This window comes from Jatropha curcas, chromosome 1 (genome assembly GCF_041381405.1).
Source record: "Jatropha curcas cultivar XTBG-Jc1 chromosome 1, XTBG_Jcur_1.0, whole genome shotgun sequence".
Taxonomy (NCBI): domain Eukaryota; kingdom Viridiplantae; phylum Streptophyta; class Magnoliopsida; order Malpighiales; family Euphorbiaceae; genus Jatropha; species Jatropha curcas.
Window position 1 is genome coordinate 22,720,947 of NC_143151.1, and position 23,618 is coordinate 22,744,564.

Below are 23,618 nucleotides of genomic sequence, written 5' to 3' on the forward strand. Positions count from 1 at the left end.
ATTTTCGGTTTTAAATTTGGCATTCCGGTGTGGGCTTAGATCTTTCAGATTAAAAATATCCGTAGCTCCATTAAGAAAATTTCAGATTTTTATTTGATTAATTTAGAAAGTTTTAAATATAAAATTACCGGGTATTACAACTACAATCCAATTCCCAGTTAAACTGGTTGAACCGATAGGTCTGGTCCAGAGAACAGTGGTAATACCTGAATTTTTAATTAAAAAATTTTAAAATTAATTTTTTTATAAATAGTTATTTCTAAATTAGAAAACTTATTTTTCAAGTTGAGGCATATAAAATTAAAGAATATTTTATAATAAAAATTTAGACAATTTATTTTTTATGTTTGAATTTATATTTTATTTGTATCAATTAAAAATTTAAAAATTAAATTAATAAATATTTTTATGTTTCAATTTATATTTTATATGAAATGTTTTTAAGTATTTTCCATCTCTCGCTCACCAAGTATCTCTCTCAGTCTATTTAACATTGAAAAACACTAAACAGAAGAGGTCAAATAATTCAATGCTCTTACCAATAATAGCATTTGTAGTAATGAATTTGAATCTGCTTCATTCTTGTATTAACAAACTACAATAGAATATGTAATTCAGGCTTATAAGGGCCAAAAATTCAGGCTTCTCATGTGGTAATGAGAATTTTTCAGATGACTTGTAAAATTGAGAAGCTGCTTCTATTTGCAAATACATGGAAAATCCAAACTTGTTACTGGTTAGGTGCAACAAACATTCCTGGAGAATTTTTGGTCTAATAAATACATATCCGAATCGAACTCACTGTCTTTTATTCATAAGCAAACTTCAAACCATGGCATATCTAAAATAAGTTTTACCTATTACTTGTTAATGGAATAGACGACCAAATAACAACTTGGAGAAAGTATCATACACAAAGTAATAACAAGATAACACAAACTGCTCAGTGTGATAAAAAAGCCTTCCTCGCCAATAAGGATTGACATGAAGAATAGTGATGACACCCACAAAGAAAATTGAAAAAGATACTGAAAAGCTTGTGAAAAGAACCAAACGGTCAATCTCGTACCATTTTCCGTCTTCCAGTTCTGCATGTACCATTGGTGGTGAATTTGCTAACTCATTATTGCATGTTTTCCCTATCTGAGGTCCGCAGAGAAATGGATTGCCTTGGTAGCTGCTATTGTCGAAAGTACTGAATTGCGCCTTCATGTCTGGAATCCTGCCTGATAAGTTATTATAAGCCACAGTGAACACCTCTAGGAAGTGGAGATCTATTAAACTGAAAGGAATCTCTCCACTTAAATGATTATAAGACAAGTCTAAGCTCTCTAATGCTGTGAGATTCGAGAATGTTTCCGGAATCGATCCTATCAATTGATTATAGGATAAGTTCAAGGAATGAATCTGAAATAGCTTCCCTAGCTCAAATGGAATCTCACCTGTTAGTTTATTTTGCGACAAATCTAATCCAGACATGAGGTTGAGAATATGACCCTTATAATTGTAAGGCATACGTTTTGTAACAAACTCAATTTTTGGGTCAACAATGATATAATTTATTTGGTCTACATAAAACTGAGCTCCGCCCAGGGCATCTCCAGTAATGTAAACGCCATATGGTATGGAACCAAACGATAATTGTGTTTCAAACAGATCACCATCAACTTTCGTCCTTCCAAAGGAGAGATTGTATAAACAGTTGGGTATAGAGCCAGAAAAAGAGTTTCTTGAAAGATCTAAGAAGTTGAGCTCATTTAGTTCACACAGCCAATTCGGAATGAAACCATTTAAATAATTTCCTCCCAATAGAAGAGCCCGTAATTTTGGAAATGTACCGAATTTATTGGGAATGCTGCCTGCGAGGCTGTTATCTTTCAAGTTTAATACCAACAGTCCTGGTTTGTTGAGAAAATCATCTGGTATTGATCCAGTCAACCTGTTACCTTGCAAATTTATATAACTTGTTTCTCTAAAGTATGAAGGAATCTGGTTGAAACAAGAAGGCAATGATCCAGAAAAGTTGTTATAGGAGAGGTCTACGTAAATAGCTGAAAAAAATTCACATGATACTTCACCTCTGAAAGAATTATGAGAAAGGTTTACATGCTGCAAATCTGTGATGCTGTTGATCCAGTGTGGAATCTCACCATGAAATCTATTGTTACTTAGATCTAATACTGTTAGGTGAGAGAACTGGGTGACTGAAATGCCTGATAGAGTTCCCATGAAACTGTTGTCATTCAAATGCAAAGACCATAAGTTAAGGTTAAATCGAGCAGTGAATATTTCGCCATGGAAGTTATTATGAGATAGCTTTAGAATTTGCAAAGAAGTGCAACTCGAAATCATTTTCTCCGGTACTTCACCTGAGAAGCTGTTAAAAGACAAATCCAAGCTTCTCAATTTACAGTTGTCGCTGGGCGAGAAAAGAAAATCGCCTTGAAAATGATTTTTAGATAAATTGAGAAACTCAATGTTGGGAAACATCTTTTCGCCAATTTCTTGAAGCGATCCATTGAAGTAATTATCGGAGACATCCAAACTAGAAATATTGAAGCTAGAGTTTGATGGTAAATGAAATGGATCAATGAAACTATTGTTCTTTAGGATTAGACGGGCAAGTTCTGTGTTGTTGTCAAGCAACCAAACAGGAAACCTTCCTTGTATTTTATTGTTAGACAAGTCGACATTTTTTAATCTGAACTGATGATAGAGAAACTCAGGAATACGAGAGAGATGGCAATTTTGCAAGACAAGAATCTTTAACTGAAATGGTGGAACCCAACCCGAATACTTTGTCGCAAACATAAATTTGTTGTCACTGAAGTCGACCACCTCAAGGTGAGAATGGTTAGCAAATAAGTTGAAAGAGAATGATCCATCAAAAAGATTTTGTCTAAGATCAATGTACTTGAGGGATTTGAGACGAGATATCCAAGAAGAAGGAACATGCCCTGTGAAATTGTTGTTGGATAGAACCAAGTATCTAACTGATGTTAAATTGTCGAGACAACGAGGAAGATTGCCTCCAAACATATTATAGGATAGGTCTAATTTTTCAAGTCGCTTCAAGCCGCACAAACCTGTGAAAGCAATAAGATTAATCGTCTCTGTTGTGATTAAATCAAGTCTACCCAATGTTAAATAAATAAATAAATAAATAATTCTACCCAATGGATGCTTTCCACTTAAACGCGACAATCAAATTTCACTTGTTTTAGATTTCACATAAATTTAAGTAATCACCAATAATTCAAGTCTGGTTAAAATTTAAGTTTACCTTACTTTACTCTCCAAACCCTCCAAATAACCTTCATCCAAACAAAGGTAAGAGTTTATCAGAGGAAAGTAGTTTTAAATATGAATAGAAACTAATCTTTTAAGTTTACTCGTATTTTTAAACGTGGCTTGCATGTGTTTATATGTAATCTTCTATTAAATTTTCTAATTAAGAAATATTTATTTTTATTTTAATATTAGAATATTTTTTAATCTTAATATTAAGTTCAAATATTAGTCATCATTATATTATAATAATTATTTTAAGGACTGAAATTTGAGGACAAACATTAGTTCGTTTAATGTAATATAATTATGATGTGTAATATCCATATATTAAATCAAGAAATCTATCTTTATTGGTTGACTAATGAATCCATATATGCTATGATTTAGTTGAGTTTGAATTTAATGTCTATATTAAACTATGTTTGAACAATATATATATATATATGAAAGCTGAAATAAAGAAAATGTTTAACACGTTCTCTTCGTTTAGCATTGTATTTGTCTTTTTTTAAAAAATTTTAAACTTGTTTCTTATTTTTCTGTATTTTAATTGGCCGATGCAATTAAGTTTTTAATTTAATATGAATAATTAATAAGTTTTGAAACTTAATTTAATCTAATCATCTAACATAATTCAACTGCAACTTTAACTTTTAAATTTTGATATTTCAACCTAGTCCAACGAAAACACTTATTATATATAACTCTTCACCTTCTTTAAATGCAATTCATTTATTTATCATCTATTCTAAATAATTTGTAATATAAAATGTGTGCATGTATTCTTTTAGTGGTTTGAGTGTTCTTTTAGATGTGTGTGCATGTTTACTACGTTCATTTCTTCATTATCAGCTATCGTGTTGTATCATTGTCATCTAACCTGGTTTTTCATTGGATGATTTTATTATTCAACTGATATGAATTTAATGTTTGCATTTTTGTTATTCATTTTAGCATAAAATTGTAAATAATTTTTTTTAAAATAATAATAATAATAATATAACTTAAGCAAAACATTTTTTTTTTGAAAAGAAAGATAACAATTATTTAAACAATATCAATTACCCGCCACGAGCGAAGTGCGGAATTTCAATTAGTATATATATGAAAGCTGAAATAAAGAGAAAGTTTCAAGCCATTCTCTCCTTTCAGCTTTCTATTTTTCTTTTTTTAGACATTTTGGGAGTTTATTTTATTTTTCTACTGTTTGATTGGATGTTAAAAGTATTTTCAAAATTTAATAGGTATGTATAGATTATTACGAATTTGAAGTTTTTAAAGTCTTTTATCTTATCTAACTATTATTTTTAATATAATTACATTTAGATAATTACAACTTTAAAAATTTTTAAAATTTTTTTTATTTACATCTATATAAATATGTCCACCTCTCTATATATACATCGATACATTTTTTTAGCGATCTGGTCGTCGCTATTTCAAGTATTTTTACAACCAACTCAAAATTGCTTATAAATTATGGTTTGTTGATACAGATAATCGTTATGCCCGGAAAACTCTGGCACCAACTTACTCTCAAGTTGGAGGAGTTCGTTGCAAAGGAAGGTCTATTGTTTTGCTTCTCTCTTTTTTTCGATTTTGAATTTGGTCAAATTTGGAAATTTTGGGATTGCTTTGATATTGAATGGAAGGTTTTCCCTTCTTTATTTGCTGGAACAGATTTGCAAATGAGATTATTAGGGTATCAATTGATAAATTAAGGTTTCTATATGTATGCTATTTCTATTTTTTTGGTATTTGTATTGTTTCCTAACTCTTACATATCTTGCTTAGAGTCTTGATATATATCTAGCTGATATTTTTAGTATTATTATTGGATATCAAAACTAACAACAGACAGCAATTTGAAGATATAATGGATGTATAAATGTGTCTCAGAATCAGATGTTTATCATTTCAAGAACATGGAGTTGTTATTATATGCAGATTTAGTTTACTTGGCAATTCTTTAAACGTTGAAATCTTTGTTTGCATCTTCAACTATTACGTTAAAGCATAGAGTTTAGAGTCTGGTCTATACATCCTTCGCCCACATTGTAGGGGAAAATAACATGATTTTCGGTTTTTATCTTCAATCTATTTGCCAACTTTTTGATGCTTGCTGAACTTTGTACTTGCACTTGATCATGGCCTGTTATTTATGGACTTTTCTATCTTATTTTGCTCTTCCTCAACTAAGCCATCAATTATTGTATTTTTCTTTTTTTTTTTTTTAGAATTTTGGTTTTAGTTATTTGTATTTTGATTGGCCACATATTAAAATTTTTTAAATCTCAAATAATTTGATTTTTTTTTGAAGATATAAATAACTAACTATTAAATATTCTATAAAAAAGATAAATATTAAATATTATTATAATTAAAAATTTATTTAAAATATTTCAGTTTTTTATTCTCAAAAAAAAACTTTATTAAAATAAAATGTAATTCATAAATCACAAATATCAATTATTTTTATTAAAAAAGTTAACCAAAAAAATATTCTTAAATTGTTTAATATTTTAATTGATTAATAAAAATTATTTGTATTTTTTATGAATTTATCTCTAACTCAACTCTAATATAGTTATAGTGTTTAAATATGACTCTAATACATTCTATTACTTAAATCCTAATCAATATTCTCTTAAACATAATATTTAAATCTAAAGTATTGTGGAAACAATTTTTTTTTTTTTTGATACATGGAAAAAAATCAATTTAATTTTCATGTTTGTTAAAACGTTAAAAAATAATATTAATAAAATATTTAATTGATGTTTTTGTTTATTTATTTTATACTAATTATGTTAATGATATTAAATCTTAAATACAAAGTAAAGAATTATTGATTAAAGTAATGAGACAATACATAAATAAAGACATAAACAAAAATCTAGATTTTTATAATTAAAATTTATATAAAAACATTGAATAAAAATATTTCAAAAATTCTTCTTTTATTGTATATTCTTTTTTAAAATTTCAAATAATTAATTATATTCTTTGAGATTTTAAATAAATTTAATTACAAAAGGTTTAATAATAATAATCATTCAACTAAAATATAAATCAAAATAAAATTCTAGATAGTTCTCTCCTTTCATCCTTCTATTTTTTTTCTTTTTTTTAGAAATTTTTAGAATTTTATTTTATTTTTCTACAATTTAATTGGATCTTGAATACATTTTTAAAATTTATTTACAATTATTTTAACTGATATATGGATTATTATGAGTTTGAAAATTTTAAATTATTTTATTTTATTTAATTAATATTTTTTAAAGTTAATTATATTTAAATAATATAATTTTTAAATTATTTTATTTTTAATCAATAATTTTAAGTTAATTACATTTAAAAATTAGGTACCCGAACCCATTTAGAAATGTACAAATGATAATCCATTTGTAAAATGTTGCAAAACAATTGCCAAACGCATTTACTGACCTAAAAAGAGTTACTAAATCTTATGTATTAGCTGCAAATGCTCATATTAAAATTGAAGCCCTTAAAGGACAAATTGCATGTGCAAATGAGTCTAAGGCATGCCTAAAGTGTGGTAAACCAATCGTTTCTAAGGATAAAAATCTTAGAAAAAGAAAAAAAGCAAATATTTAAGATGACCAAGTTTTAGAAGAGCAAACTACGGAAAAAGTTCCTGACATGACTAATAAGTTTCTAGAAGAAACTCAAGTACCTGAAATCGTTGAAAATAATGAAATCTCAACAAACTATGCCATGTCAGGACAAAGGTTGAACCCATTTAAAATAAAAGTTGACAAAATTTTTGCATATAATGTAGCGTTTGATATTGTGAAAGATGATATGTCTTATTTTTATAGTATTTTTAGTTTATTTTTATTAGGATTTTTAGCATTTTTTAATTGCTTTGATTAATTTTTGTTTAGAATTATTTATGTTTTTAGTTAAGTTTCCTGGATTCTTGATAAGCTTGATTTGAAGGGTTTTTAATAGGAAAATAGCCAAAATTTGCATCAAAGAAGATTGGAGCTAAAAAATGGAGTTAAAGTTCAACATGGCCAAGTCAGTAAAGTACATGGCCTGGCCATGGTGTTACCAAATTTGAGGTCTAGGTGTGGCTTGTGCATGGAGTTGTATGGGAATAATAGCAGACTTATCTTGTTTCAGTTCCAGCTCTATTTTGTCAAATAAGACTCCTAATTAGGAAAAAATATAACACAAAACTAGTTTCCTATTCAAATAATATCTCTTCCTAATTAGGCCAGCTAGTTTCCTAGTGATAGGTGTTATTTTTATAGAATTTTTAATATAGCTTTTATTAGAATTTTTAGTATTTTTAATTACTTTGGTTAGTTTTTATTTAGTATTATTTATATTTTTGTTCAAAACTTCCTTTAATTATATTTCACTTGATTTTGAGGAATTTTGTAGGATTTTTATAGAAAACTAACCAAAAATGCAGAAAAGAATGTACCTAAGAAAAAAAGGCTAGCACGCCCGAGGCGTGTTACCCAGCACCCCCGTGTTGTTTCCAAGGCAAAATCAAATGAGGATCAGATTCAAGCACGCGAAGGGCGTGCTATTTAGCACCCCCGTGCTAATCTGCAAAATTCAACTTAGGCAAAAAATTTCAGCTTTAACCCGTGCTGCCTGCATGAGAATCTTATGGGATGTGCCTAATCAAGCTGAAATCCTATTTAGATGCTGGGAGAGTCTTAATTGGGAAGAAATATAAAGCCTAAATAGTTTCCTATCTCCAAAAAATTTCTTACTAAATAGAGATTCACTTTCCCAAACGAACACGAAGATATTCCAGAAAATCTATATAAAGAGAGAGACTAGCCGTAAGAGCGAATCCATTCATTGTATATTCCATCTCCTGTTCTATAATTTTCTACATAATTTTCTCTCTCTTTAAGACTTCAAGTAATCAAGTTAGTGTCAAGATTTAAGGAAGCCGCTCAAGCCAATCGTTGACTAGTTTTTATTTCTAAACTCTCTTCTTGTTTTATTTTCAATATTCATGTTGATTATGAGAATATTTTCAAGTTTAATTGAGTTTTATTTAATTACTATGTCGAACTAAACTCTCATATACTAGGGATTTGATGTAGCTTAATTTCTATTTCAATTTATAATATTAGATTTGCTTTTCCTTGTTTATCATATAATTTATTATTGAACTTAATGCTTCCAAGCAAAGTTTCTCCCTTGAATTGATTTATTTCATTAATCACTATCGAGAGAAGGGTTTTTGATATAAAAAAAGGTAATAAATTACATGAGAATAATAACTTGATGCGAAAGTTATATGGTTTGACTCATGGGGGATTTTCATAAGTTGACGATCTTAGGTTATGATTTCACAAATAAACCATAAAACTTAATGATTTAATTCATGTTTGATTGCGCTATTGGAAAATAGGTAATTAAACCGGGTTAAAATAGCTAACAATACATCAGGAGAGCCTGTTAGTGATTTTAGGGTTGTTTCCCCTACTTGAACAATTATAATTTGATTATTAAACTAATAGAATAAATAGGATAGAATTAAGTGAAGTCAAAATCCCTAGTAGTTTTTAATCATTGATTTCTTTTCAACAATTACTTGCTCGAGTTCTTTTCTATCGCTTTATTTTATTTCTTTTAGTTGTAGAATTATTCTCTTTATTGTCGTTTAAATAATAGTAGGTTAACAAAATTTTGATATTTAGTATATAATCCTCGTAGGAACGATACTCTACTCACTCTTTATTACTTCTTTGTGATTTCGTGCACTTGTGAAAAGGTCTGTCACCTAGTTGGAGGATTCAAAGACACCCTACGAAGTCTATATAAAGAGAGATCACTGCAACAATCCAACATTGAATCTTGGATTTGAGATCTTTGTTCTACTCTTTTCTTTCTTTTCTTTCTTTTAAGATTTCGAGCATTCAAGTTTGTGTAAAGAATCAAGGAAGCCGCCCACGCTATTCGTTGACTAGTTTCTATCTCTAAACTCTTATTCTTGTTTCTACTTTTCATTATTCATATTGACAATGGAATTATTTTCAAATTTAATTGAGTTTTATTTAATTACTATGTCGAACTAAACTCTTGTACTAGGGATTTGATGTAGCTTAATTTCTATTCTAATTTATAATATTACATTTATTTTTCTTTATTCAAAGTACAATTTATTATTGAACTTAATGCTTTCAAGCAGAGTTTCTCCCCTGGATTGATTTATTTCATTAATCACTATTGAGAGAAGGATTTTTGATATGAAAAAAAGTAATAAATTACACGGGAATACTAACTTGATGATATGGTTTGACTCATGGAAGTTTTTATAAGTTAACGATCTTAGATTATGAATTTATAAACAAACCATAAAACTTAATGATTTAATTCATGTTTGATTGCGCTATTGGAAGATAAGTAATTAGACCGAGTTAAAATAGCTAACAACACATTGGGAGAGCTTGTTAGTAATTTTAGGGTTGTTTCCCCTACTTGAATAATTAAAATTTGATTATCAAACTAATAGAATAAATCGGATAGATTTAAGTGAAGTTAAAATCTCAGTAGCTTTTAATCCTTGATTTCTTTTCATCAAATATTCTTGCTTGAGTTCTTTTTCATCGCCTTATTTTATTTCTTTTATTTTTTAATGATTCTCTTTATTATCATTTAAATAATAGTAGATTAACATAATTTTAGTACTTGGTATACCATTCTTGTGGAACGATACTCTACTCATTCTTTATTACTTATTGCGATTTCGTACACTTACGAATTTGCCTCGGGTTAGCCTCAATTCTCTTGCACAACAAGGATCAATTTTTTTGCATAAAACCTCCACCAGGTTACCTAAAATGAAACTGTGACACAGCATTGGGCAACTCATCCCCACTAGTAGGTGCAGGCAGGGTGCTTAGGGATGCAGGTGGGAAGATGTGGAATGTCTGTCAGAAAACACTTAACGGAGGAGTTGATCCTCAAACAATAGAGGCTCTATCCTTTCGCGAAGCTTAAACTGGGTAAAAACAAATTTGAGATGGATTCTCTTTTACTTGTCCAGGCCATGCATCGGTCGAAAGAGGATCTATCCTATTTTGGTAGTGTTGTTTCTAAGTGTAAACATCTAATGAACGAATTGCAATATTGTTCTATTGGGTTTGTAAAGAGGTCAGCGAATAGAGTGGCCCACTTATTAGCTACTCAATTATATTCTTGGTTTGATCTAAAGGAGTGGGGTTATGTCACTACTTGTTTCATTTTGTTTGATGATATTTGTTAATGAATACCATTTTCCTTTCAAAAAAAAAAAAAATTTGGTAAGTGTTGCTTATTTAGAAAGACTAAAATTTCAACAGAATAAATATTTTAGTTCATTTAGGAATATTTATGTAAAATAAAAAAATAAAGAATAAAGAATAAATATTTTAAATCAATTAAGAATTTTTAAACTCAAATAGAAGTTTTAATATAAAAAAGGAAAAAAATTTTAATTCAATTATAAATTCTAATATTTTGTGAAAGAAAGAGTAATATTGCTAATTAAATAGATAATATTTGAATGGAATTAAATGACGAGTATGTTCAACAGGTACAAGCAACATGCAACGCACGTTTAATAAAACTAGTTAATAATAATGATAATTTTTCACTTATATAATCCATCAAGAAGAGTCTTTAATTAGCATATATAAATTACACTTGTCTAGACCCCATGTATGAGCCCATTCATAAATGAAACTAATTAGAATAAATATTTTTAAAAATTATTCTCAACAATATCTTTTTTGTTTAGTGAATGGTCAAAATACTCTCGTTTCAATAAAAAATTACTTCCTCCGTCCCATTTTATTTGGATTGTTTGACAAAACATGCATATTAAGACTTTAGTCAACAAAAGTTATTTTGCCCTTTTTTACCCTTAACTCATTAAGATATTAATAAAAGTCATTTATTTAATGAATGATCATAAAAGTTATTATGGGAAGAATAATTATTTATATATAAAAATTTAGAAATGTTGCAAACAATTTGGGGACATCTAAAAAATGAATAACAAGCAAACAAAATGGAACAGAGGGATCTATGGATGGACTCATAACTGGGTCTAAATAAACTAATCTCGTGTATATATTTTATAAACACTAGCTTATAAAAAATAGTACTATTAATCTACAAATGGCTTTCTATATATTTGGGAATTATAAGATGAAATGTGAAGATTTAGTTAGTATTAAATCCATTGTGGGAGGAGTTATTCTCATTCTACTCTATCTATATATTACATTGCTACTTTAATTTCTATGGTCATTAAATTTAACCCTTTAATTTCTAAGAGCAAACGGAAATAGAGAAAATAGTACAACCTCTATTGTCATTGGTGACCGGATTTGTGTTTAATATAAAAAAGATCACACTCTTTACTGAATTTTATTATAAAATATTATTATAATAAAAATATTTTAATCATGACTGAAATTTGGGCTTCAAATGTATGACATGGGCAAAATCTCTATACTTCGGTTCAAATGGCTCCAATGACAAACACGAAACCAAAAACGTAATGATGGTAAATAAAATAGTAATAGTAATAAAGGTAAATAGACAAAATAGTAATAAAGGTAAATAAAATTTCATCTCCATTTGGAAATCGAAATAAACGTAAATAAAAACCAAAATAAAGAAGAGAATGACGTCAAATTCTTCATTGAAAATTTTAAAAGTATGTATAAAATTAATTGCTTTATAAATTATGCAAATGTAATTTACCGAATTTTGTTGCTTTATAAATTATAATATTTTACTCAAGCCATATTTAATATTTTAATAAAATAATGAAATTATTGAAGAATTTGGTGCCGGATTTGTGTTTAATATAAAAAAGCTCACACTCTTTACTGAATTTTATTATAAAATAATATTACAATATAAAATATTTTAATCATGACTGAAATTGGGCTTCAAATGTATGACATGGGCAAAGACTCTGTACTATGATTCAAATGGCTCCAATGAGAAACCAAAAACGGAACGATGGGAATGGGACCATTACTTTATACTAACATTTAGATGGGAAAATGAAAAATATTAAAAGATTAGCCATAAACTAAGAAATTTTTAAATTTTAATATACTTACTTGACAAGGAGCCATTAAACCTGTTGTCTCGTAAAGATAATACTTTGAGAGAAGGAGGTGCCCACATATATGGAGAAAGAGTACCATAAAAATCATTCCCACTCAAATCTAAAATCTCCAAACTTTTTAAAGCTATAAAATCTGAAAAAGAAGGTAAAATTGGTGTAATTTTACCATAAAAATGGTGTAATTTTTTTGTTTTTAAAACAAATTACTTATGATGATACTCAGATATCAAAGTGACATAGAGAGCTATGTGAATATTTTGAAAGACTTATTAAGTCCAAATGTTAAAAAAAAAAAAAAAATGATATACATGATATAAATATTTGTTTTTTTGCTCCTTATTTTATCATGCAAAGTGATTGAAAATTCAATTGTCAATTGAATATTGATTTCAAAAGCCAAATAATATGATAATAAGCTAATAACAATCTGCAATCATATATGGAATCTAATATTTACCTTGCATTGTTAAGGTGCAATTGAAGCTATTTCCACTCAGATCCAAATTTTTCAAGTTTTGCAAGCTAGCCAGCTCTGAAACATGCAATGGGAAAATAAATTAAAATTTTAGAAAAAGAGGAAAATTATTACTATTGTTGTTACATTAAAAAAAATTATACTAAACAACAATAAGAAAAAATGATGAAAACACATAATAGTCAATGGAAAATAAGATGAAAACACAGAAAAATAAATCCTATTTTAGAGGATGAAAAAACATTTTCCAAACTGAAAGAGCCTCCAAAATTGCAAACCGCGTGAATAGAGAAAATAAACAAGTGGGTGATGACCACTAGCATTGGTAGTCTTTTCCGACAAAATCACATTCACATCTAGCTAAAACAAGTAAGGGTTCTGCAATCTTTTAGATTTTGGCAACTTCCTCAACAGATAAAAGAAAATTTGTTAATCATTCAGTTTTGATTGGTTTCAGGCTAGGTTTATATGTGGTAATGGATTTTGGTCTTGTTCAGGTTATTCTTGCAAATTGCTTATTACTCATTAGTATCCATATTTGGTTCTTTTCAAGCTCCAGAAATGCGCATAATAATGACTAATTTCTCTCCCTATTTTCTCTTTTTCAATTTGCTCCTCGATCATGATAGGTTGTTGTCAAGAGAATAAAAGTTACTCCCTCCTTTCCACTTTAATAGTAACATTTAATTTTTTTTATAAAAATTTAAAAAATGATTGGAACATATTAATTTTTTAAATATATAGTAGAATGCCTAAATTGCCCCTCTTAAAATTAACAACTTCTCATTTAATTTTATTATAAAACCAATTAATGCCAATTTTATCTCATATTAAAGTACTGCTGTTAGAGTAGTAATTCCATTTCATTTTTTCCTGCTTTGAGATAATGAAAAACTTTTATTTATATGTTTAATCAAAATTTTAGTTTAACTACAATTAAAATAATGATAAAAAAGAGAAAAATAAATGTAAACAATAAAAATAAATTACACCTAATAAATGTGGATAAAATTAAAAACAAATTATTAATATACTCTTAAAATCCTAATGAACACTTAAAAGCGAAACAAAGTAAAATGTTCATTTATAACTATTAAAGTGGAACGGAAGAAATATTTCTATTCTCGTTTGTATTGCTTAGCCTTAGAATTCTTGTCTTTGACTTTTCTTTGTAGTCCGTTAATCAAACCTAATAAATTTATGTATTAATATCAATTTATATCCCATTTCTTATAAGCTTATTGCTATGATTTATTTTCCTTGTTTTAATATATGTTAAATTATCGGTAAAATTTCTAGTGCTCATAAAATGCTTTTTAGAATAATCAATAATCACAATATCAATGTTGCTAGGTTGATAGATGTTAGTAATTCAAGTAAGAATAGAACTTATGGATTTCAGGATTTTGGGGTGTCATTACTAAAGCATATTCATTCCAAATTAGTGAAACTTCTGGAGAAATGTTGGCAGCTAAAAACATTTGTGTTTAGCTTTTGTGATAAAGCTGTGTTGTAAGGGATACCAAGCAACCTTCTCCATTAGTAAGATTCTAATGTCTTGAATTTGAGTTTTCAATTTTTTGTAAAATAGAAGGGTAAAGATCAACTAGATACTTTGTAAATTTAGTGGGTTAAAGGTAATTAGGTCTACGAATTTGATCTATTTCCTTTATATAGCTGGTTTGTCTCTTACCCTTTAAAAGAGACAATATAGTGGAGAATTTCAAAATGAGTATTGAGGAGTGGATGAAGGTGAGTTATGCCGAACCACTATAAATCTTATGTTAATCTTCTTTTAATTTCTAATTGCACTTGCTCTATTTTCACATTTATTTTATGTTTTCTAAAATGCAAAATTGTTTATATTATTCTAATTCTGAAAGTGTAAAAGCTCCATCTTTATAGATTAATAGAATTCTAGATTTTTGTTTATGACTTCTCCAATTATAACATATCCTAATGCATTTTGAAGAAATCTGGATCTGAGTTATAATTAGTTTTCTAACCTTTTATAGCCTTACGAGGAAGTTCTAATTGTAATAACCAACTCTCATAAAAATTTTATAGTTTTGCTACTTCAGAATTCTGACTAAAGTTTTAAAAGTTAAATTTTTAGAAAGCCCAAATCACCTCCTCTTAGGCTATGTCATATAAAACGGGATCCACATATATACACACATATATTAGCACTTGAGGCCAATATATAACTTTTATTTTGGACTTAAAAATGAAATTATTATAATAATTTTTTTATTGCAATGATTAATCTTTTATTTGATTCTTTTTTTCGTTTTCATGTACTTAATTAGATTTATATTTCAATTTATGTAAAATATAATAAATAGGAATGCATTATTTATATGTGAAAAATTATTTTTTTTTCTTAATATTGTACCAAATGCTGAAACATTACTATTTTAAGTGATTTTCTATGTAATAGCTAAATATTAGAAATTAATGTATTTTTCTAAAAAAAAAAAAAAATTTCCAGTAAATTATTTTCTGTAAACTAACAAAGCATAAAAATTACAATTATATATAAGATTAAAATCCTAAAACAAACTTATCTATTGCTATAAGACAAAAAAAAAAAAAAAGTAATGCTTGAACTTTAAATGTCAAAGTTGATGCTAAAAATTAATTTGTATAATTAAAAGTAAGAAAGAAATTAAATAATTTTTATCCGGAGAATCAAATATATATATTCCAATTATGTTAAGCATCTAAGCAAAATGAAGCAATCAAAGGCAAATAAACAACATGGTACTAAAATGACTTTGCATATATTTAATAAAATTTGGCTTAACCTAATAAAATTTGCCCAACTTTGTGACTTGTTGCAGTATCACGCTAAAATGACTTTTGTTCTCCAGCATCCCAACTTGCAAACTTAGATGTATTGTCATCCCGAATTGAAATTTAACCTAGGATTTGTAATATAATATTATAAAATTGGACCCTACCAAATCAGTTTGGGTTAACTTAATCTAAGCTTCTAAATTAATGAAACACAACATTTTGTTATTAGAAATTAAAGCTCTAATTTCTCTCTAATATGGAAAGAAAAAATAAAGTTTCGGATTATTATGGAGCTTGGTTTCTCCAGCCGCTTACACAGTAACTTTTATAATAATTTCATAAGAAACTAATTTCACTTGGTTTATAATATTTTCCTTTAGCTCTTATTGTTATTTTCAAAAGTCAAATCATATGATAATAAGCTAATAAGCAGAAGGATTAGCATATATTTACCTTGCATTGGTAGGGTGCCATAGAAATAATTACCACCTAGATCCAATACTTCCAAGTTTTGCAATTTAGTTAGCTCTAAACCATGCAATGGGGAAATAAATTAAAATTTTAGTAAAAGAGAAAAAAATTATTGTGAACAAAAATAATGGAAATTAAAAATGAAAGCGTACCTTGATAAGGGAAGGAACCTTCCATGCCATTGGAATGCAGATTCAAAATCTGAATCGATGTCATAAGAGTTACCCATGATAATATGCTTCTGTTGAATCCATTGTAGCTAAGGTCTAAAACCTTTAATTTCTTCAAATTTGAAAATCTTTCCAAACCTGCAATTGTAATTTTTGAGTTATTAGCCAACAAAATCAATGCATAATTATTTAAAAATATAAATATTTAATTATGCATAATTGAATATCTAATCTAACAATTCAAAAACTTTAATATTATTTGACAAAATGCTTTGTTTTTATTTTTAAAACTAATTTGACATGGTTATTGTTAATAGTAGCTTCTATATAAAAAATGGAGAACACATTTTGTATAAGTTGGAATCTAATTCATCTTAATAGTAGCTTCTATAAGGAGAGACTGAAATGACCTGAAAAATTATTTTCAAAAGTTTTTCATTTAAAAATCTAAATATAATTTTAACCAATAGTATTAAAGACCTTATTATACTTAATATTATATATATATATATATATATATATATATATATATTAATGCTTTACAATTTATTTAATAAAAATTTAATACAAATATAATTTTATTTGTTAAACCAAACCTATAACTAAAATAAAAATCATTAGAAAACCCACAAACCAAAAGGAAATCCAAGCAAAGACTCTGAATCGAACCAAACCAGCCTTAGACCAATTAGAATGTTCCAGAAATAAGAAAATACCAAAAAAATCCCATCCCTCACTCTCCTTTCTCTCCCCATCGCGCCACAGCCCCTCCCCCTACCCTTTTGGTTTTCCGATCACCTGAAGCCAGCGCCGATTCCGCCTCGCCGCCATCGCCTCCCTACTGTCGTCGCCTCCTCACCACATGTCTTCGGTCTCTTTCTCTCTGTCCTTTCGTTCCTGGCGAGCGTAGCAACCGCAGGAGAACTGCGATTCACTCAATCGTGAAATCGCGTCTCCATCTCGATTTTTCGGTGACTCCAGCTCGACCGGTTGACTCCTTCCACTGGCGATGTCTCTCCGGCCTTCCTTTCTATCCTGTCTCGGTCTTGTTTAGCGGACGAGGGGAGCTGTGAGTTGTGCTTGTCCAATCGACGCTGCCTCCTTCAGCGTTCCCTTCACTTTTCCAGCGAAACAGTCAAGGACCGGCCGGACTACACCCTTTCCTCACCTCCACGTGCCTCCAGCCACTTTCTCGTGCATCCCCGGTCAAGTTAGTGGCGTCAGTGACGGTGTTGGTGCTTGGTTGCTGGTGCCGGTTACTTTAACTGGAAAAATTCATTTTCCGACGCACGTTGTAGCTAGGTAAATAAATTTCAACCTTTTCTAGTAAATTTCATGAATTTTCTGATTTAGTGGGTGATTTGGTGTTATTGAGGTAATTTTCATTTAGAGGCTAAGAATTGTATAAATGGCAACAACTTTTGATTAGAGAAATTATAGTTTTTTGATTTAATTAAGTTCATATATATGAATTTTTATTTACTGTTGAGGCAGCAGCTAGTTTAGTTATTTTGGTTAAATTTTGCTTAATGAATAGGAAAGGGTATAGTGTATTGAGTTATAAATTCAATTCGTGCTAAGAATTGATTAGTTAAAGTATACTTATTTGGTTATGCTTAATAGATAATTTAAATAGGACGTTTCCTATAATCTTGCTTGGTGAGGAGAGTGATTCACTGGATTATTAAGTTGTTACATAAGATCCTAGTTAATGTTGGTAAAAGAAATGTGATCTATAACTTTGTATGATTATTAAAGGTTATATATGATTGGATAGTTTAAAGTAGTAGGATGTGGAGATTAAACAAATAACCATTTTCATTTAATTGCGTATTTATTTACTTATTTGTTTAATCTTAGTAAAGCTATGAATATTTTTGTTTTAGTACTAAACTAATTTGTATTGATGTTGAAATCATGGATTAAGTAAAGCTAAGGTTTTGTATAGATGGTTAAATAATTATTTTGTTACTTTGTTGGAGGAAGGGAAAATAAATTGATTTGATTGATTGTCCGATGGATGGGCTGTGTGGATTGAGTGAATATTTAATGAAATTATTGATATTTAAACAGGTGGATAGTTCAATTTTTAGGGGAGATGCTGCCAAAATTTCGGTCGAATTTAGGCTAGTTATAGCAGTTAGATACATAGATAATCATTAGATTAATTCCCTAATTCTTTATTTAAATTAGTCCTTTGTCTGATGCAATTCTTTCCTTATATTTTTAAATTCTTTAGATTGTCCGGGTTTGTCTGCTGCTCCTAAGAGTCAAAATCTGAGTTAGAGCTCCTTCTATTATCTACCACTGTGAGTAATAATAAATAGTACATAACATAATTGCGTACACATATCATTTATTTTACAAAGAAATATATATAAAAGAGATAACTTAGTACTTATTTTTATATGTATACTATTATGTTATTTTACTATTAATATATAATTATACTTTTATGTCTGTGCATTAAGGTTGCTTTGGTGCTTTATGTTGAATGAATTGTTTGATTACTTATGCTGTGAAAATTACTGTGCCTTGTTTGTGTGGAATTGGGATAAAGTAGGTTACCACGGGTTTGTGTGGGCGGTCTTCGATATCGTCGGCCTTGTATGGGGAGATCGGCACCCCTGTATGTATATGATGATATATGATATGAAAAACCATAGGGTGGCCGCTTGTTGGTATGGAAAAGAAAATAGAGTATAAAAAAAAAAGGAGAAGACTGGTTAAGTGAGGATTAAATCGGTCGGCCATATATGGGGGATCGACTCCCTGGTGCACACGTTTGAGAGGGCGGGCCATGTGTGATGACGGCTCATTGAGGGTTGGTGACGCCACTGATCAACTTTCACTTGTTTGCTTACTTGAAGGTGCAATTACTTGTGGGTGCTGATATTTTGCCATATGCTTGATTGGTTGCGTGTTCATTTTAGTGTTTTAGGTTGCATTTCGCGTGAATACATGTTTATGTATTATTTATTATTATTCACTGAGTTATAAAACCCACTCTTCATTTTTTTAACTTTTCAAGAAGTAGGATTCCCGTTGAGTCGACTAAAGCTTTGCAACCTTCTCCGCAGAGCTATATAAGTAGATTCCTAGTTTCCGTAGTTAACTAATTTATGTATTGTTATGTATAAGAACTTTATTACTTCTAGTTATTATTGAACTCCGCAGTTGTAGGATTTATATACCTCTAATCGTGTAGTAATATAGGTATACTATTTTATAGACTCATGAATGTCTTAATTATTTATCTAGACACATGCATGAACCGATAGCCTATATTATGAATGAGGTCTATTACACATAAACTCGAGCTGTGTATTAGTTGAGATGTTTGAGATTGGGTCAGGATCATGTGATTACTTGATATATATATATATATATATATAGATAGATAGACTTACTGCTCCTAGGATTTTATTTGGTGTGTATAGACTTTGTAGTTTAGGCTTACTATAGGCTTCGGGGGTCTTAAACTTACCTAGGCCTTAGTATCGGTCCGACTCATGATTTTGGATCGTGACTGGTACTTCCTCCACTGTGGGGTTATTTTGATAAAGAAACTTGATTACAACATTATGCTATTGCAAACATTGTCATTGTCGTTTTATTACAAATCATTTTGAACCATTATTAATTATTTCAAGTAGGATTTTTAATTGTTCTACCTAACAATTTGACAATGCATAATAGTTTATAAAAAATAATAATATAATCAACTATAACAATTAATAAAATAATACTTAAATACCCGCGCGGATCGCGGTTTTCGACTAGCTTCTTTTATAAAGTTGGTTTGTCTCTTAGTGGAGAATCTCAAAATGAGTCTTGGAGAGTGGATGTAGGCAGATTAGTGCTGAACCACTATAAATCTTGTGTTAATCTTCTTTTAATTTTTGAGATCTTGCTTGATTGCACTTGCTCTATTTTCACATATGTTTTATTTTTTCTGAAATGCAAAGTTGTTTATGTTATCTAATTTTGAAAGTGCAAAAATTCATTTTTGTGGATTAATAGAATTCTGGCTTTCTATTTATGATTTCTCCAGTTTTTTGAGTTATAATTAGTGTTCTAATCTTTTATAAGCCTTATGAGGAAGTATTAATTGCAATAACTAACTCTTATAAAAAATTTTTATTTTCGCTGCTTTAGAATTCTGATTTGAGTTTTTAAAGTCAAAATTTTACAAAGCCCAATTCAACTCTTTCTTGGGTTATGCCATATAAAACGGGACCTACATACATATATATACATACATATATTAGCAGTTGAGGCCAATATATAACTTTTATTTTCGACTTAAAATGAAATTATTACAATAATTTTTTTTGCAATGGTTAATCTTTTATTTGATTCTTTTTTCGTTTTCATTTACTTAATTAGGTTTATATTTTAATTTATGTAAAATATAATAAATAGGAATGCATTATTTATATGGTGAAAAATTATTTCTTTTTCTTAATATTGTACCAAATGCTGAAAAATTACTATTTTTAAGTGATCTTTCATGTAATAGCCAAATATTAGAAATTAATGTATTTTTTTGAAAATAAACGGGGGGTAAAAATTATAATTAGATTACATATAAGATCAAAATCCTAAAACAAACTTATCTACTGCTATAAGTCAAAAAAAAAAAAAAAATGTTGAACTTTAAACACCAAAGTCGATGCTAAAAATTAATTAGTATAATTAAAATTATGAAAGTAATTAAATAATTTTATTGGGAGAATCAAATATATATGTATTCCAATTATGTTAAGCATCTAAGCAAAATGAACGAATCTAAGGCAAATAAGCAACATGGTACTAAATAGTGGAGTCTTGAAGTATTCACCCTTATCAAATATTGTTTATTTATCTTGGCTTTGTTCATTTATTTAAATTATCTCTTAATCTTGAAACTCACTTCACCAGTTAACATGAAAATAAGTTCAAATTAGCAATACACCACATCAACTAATTATTTATATTTAAAAAATTTCTAAAAATAAAGGGATATATTATAATGGTGAAATTAACTACTATGATTAATAACTCTTATTATAATGGTAAAATATATAATAAATGGGTGGATCTAAGTTTGAAAAAAAAATTGTATATGAATAAATTTGTAATTTATTTATAATTTATCTGGTGCCATAAATATTTATTCAATCGATATTTAAATAAATTAATTAGAACATAGACTCCATGTATTTTACTTTCAAATACAACCTAAACAAAAAAAAAAAAAAAAAAAAAAAAGCTCTTGAAGTTTTTCATATGTTTGTCTAGGTTACAAATGTAGAAGATGAATGTGATTATAAATTATTTGATGATTTTCTTATCTCGTTAAAAGAAAAGAAAAAAAAAAGAAGAAAATGTCATTCTCACTTTCCTTTTTCCCGCATTAAAGAAAATGCCAAAATCTATTTTTATATCTTAGTGGATCTCCTTCGTCTCATGTTCATCTTCTAATAATTTGAAACATCACTTCTTTATAGAATCTTAGATAAGTAAAACCTAAACGCAGTTAGAAGATACTTATTTTAATCAACTGCGGACAATGAAATTTCGATTGGGTGTTGTTGCACTTTGATCCCACCTCTTGCTTTTGATCTCTCTTTATCGAACTCTTTCTTTTTCTCTTCATTTTTGAGTTGAGGAACAAAATTCACAATTTGAATCTTCCAGCTAACTTCTAGCTAACATATTTTGGCCCACAATTATATATATTGTAATTTTTACAACTTTCAATTGATTTTATATGTGATTTTTGCTAATATTTATCGCATTTAAAATATGTGATAGAAAATTTTCAAAAATATTAGTTGTGATAATAGTCAAATTACAAGGTAGATTAAAGAATTGTGTGAACTCTTTAAATTTTTTTTTTTTTTTTTAATAAAGTCCAGAATTTAACACTTGAATAATATAACTAATATCAAATCTCTTGTGCAAACTCAATGATTGGTTGATTGTTACTTTCAAAAGTCAAATCATATGATAATAAGCTAATAAGCAGAAGGATTAGCATATATTTACCTTGCATTGGTAGGGTGCCATTGAAATAATTAAGACTCAGATCCAATACTTCCAAGTTTTGCAATTTAGTTAGCTCTAAACCATGCAATGGAGAAATAAATTAAAATTTTAGTAAAAGAGAAAAAAATTATTGTGAACAAAAACAATGGAAATTAAAAATGAAAGCAGACCTTGATAAGAGAAGGAACCTTCCATGTTATTCACACTCAGATTCAAAATCTTAATTGATGTCATAGGAGTTACCCATGATAATATGCTTCCGTTGAATCTATTGAAGCTAAGGTCTAAAACCTTTAATTTCTTCAAATTTGAAAATCTTTCCAAACCTGCAATTGTAATTTTGGAGTTATTAGCCAACAAAATCAATGCATAATTATTTAAAAATATAAATATTTAATTTTGCTATTGGAATTGAATATCTAATCTAACAATTCAAAAACTTTAATATTATTCAACAAAATGCTTTGTTTTTTATTTTTAAAGCTAATTTGGCATGGTAACTTAACATTTTGAAACTGATGGAATATATAAAACTACATATATTTGTTTCCTCCAATACACGTGCTAACTTAACATTTTATATTCCAAGTTTTAATTTCATGTATGAAAAAAGAAAACTATAACTTACAGATATGGAGAATTAAGGTAAAGGAGTAGGATACCTTCTTTCTCAACAAAACCACCGAATTTATTAAAGGATAAGTTGAGGCTTCTAAGCTCCTTAAAATGCTGGAAAATGGACACTTTTAGATCATAAATGTTTTCATCTAAATTGTATTCTGCTATATCATCGTAGTTCCATATATTGTCGAGAGAGAGATGAATGACATGAGCTGCAGTAGAATTACAAGAGACTCTCTCCCATTCGCAACAGTTATTTTCTGGTTCATCAATCCATGAAGGGAGAATTGGAAACTTGGAACCATACTCATGAGATTCAAGGGATGCCTTGAATTGTAAGAGAGCTAGTCTCTCTTCTTCAAAGCAACCACTATTTCCTTGGATTTGAACCCAAAGGATCAAACATATCAGTAACCACTTCAATTCCATTTCCATATGTTCTTATGATGTTATTTTCGTTAAACCCTCTCAAGCTTATTTATAGCTAGCGAAGATATTATGTATTGTGAGGTCCAAAATGAGTATAATTCATAATTTTCTCGATTGACCAAGAAGTCAATTTTGCATGAAGAAGTCCACACGCTAATTTCTCTAATGAGTGTACTGTAACCAATAATGACTAATGGGT

At 28.5% G+C, this 23,618-nt stretch overlaps 1 protein-coding gene and 1 long non-coding RNA gene across 7 annotated transcripts; one reads left to right on the top strand and one right to left on the bottom strand.

Moving 5' to 3' along the window:
- Positions 1–709: 709 nt before the first annotated feature.
- LOC105634366 (cuscuta receptor 1) lies at positions 710–23,466 on the bottom strand. 6 transcript variants are annotated; one of them, XM_089718225.1, is made up of 9 exons: positions 23,032–23,464; positions 22,540–22,695; positions 22,370–22,444; positions 16,319–16,474; positions 16,149–16,223; positions 12,879–12,953; positions 12,414–12,455; positions 3,284–3,314; positions 2,925–3,086 (listed from the first exon to the last, which is right to left on the bottom strand). In XM_089718225.1, exons 1-9 carry the CDS (start codon positions 23,423–23,425, stop codon positions 3,062–3,064), a joined length of 1,029 nt encoding a protein of 342 aa, XP_089574351.1. In that variant the 5' UTR covers positions 23,426–23,464; the 3' UTR covers positions 2,925–3,061. The 6 variants fall into 6 exon arrangements, with proteins under 6 accessions (XP_089574340.1, XP_089574335.1, XP_089574347.1 ...); XM_089718222.1 differs by having other exon boundaries at positions 12,414–12,554; positions 23,032–23,463; XM_089718214.1 differs by lacking the exon at positions 3,284–3,314 and having other exon boundaries at positions 710–3,086; positions 23,032–23,466.
- Positions 16,873–20,361, top strand: LOC149499170 (uncharacterized). The gene is made up of 2 exons (XR_016319675.1): positions 16,873–17,638; positions 18,576–20,361. It is a non-coding gene; the product is annotated as an uncharacterized LOC149499170 (long non-coding RNA).
- Positions 23,467–23,618: the final 152 nt, after the last annotated feature.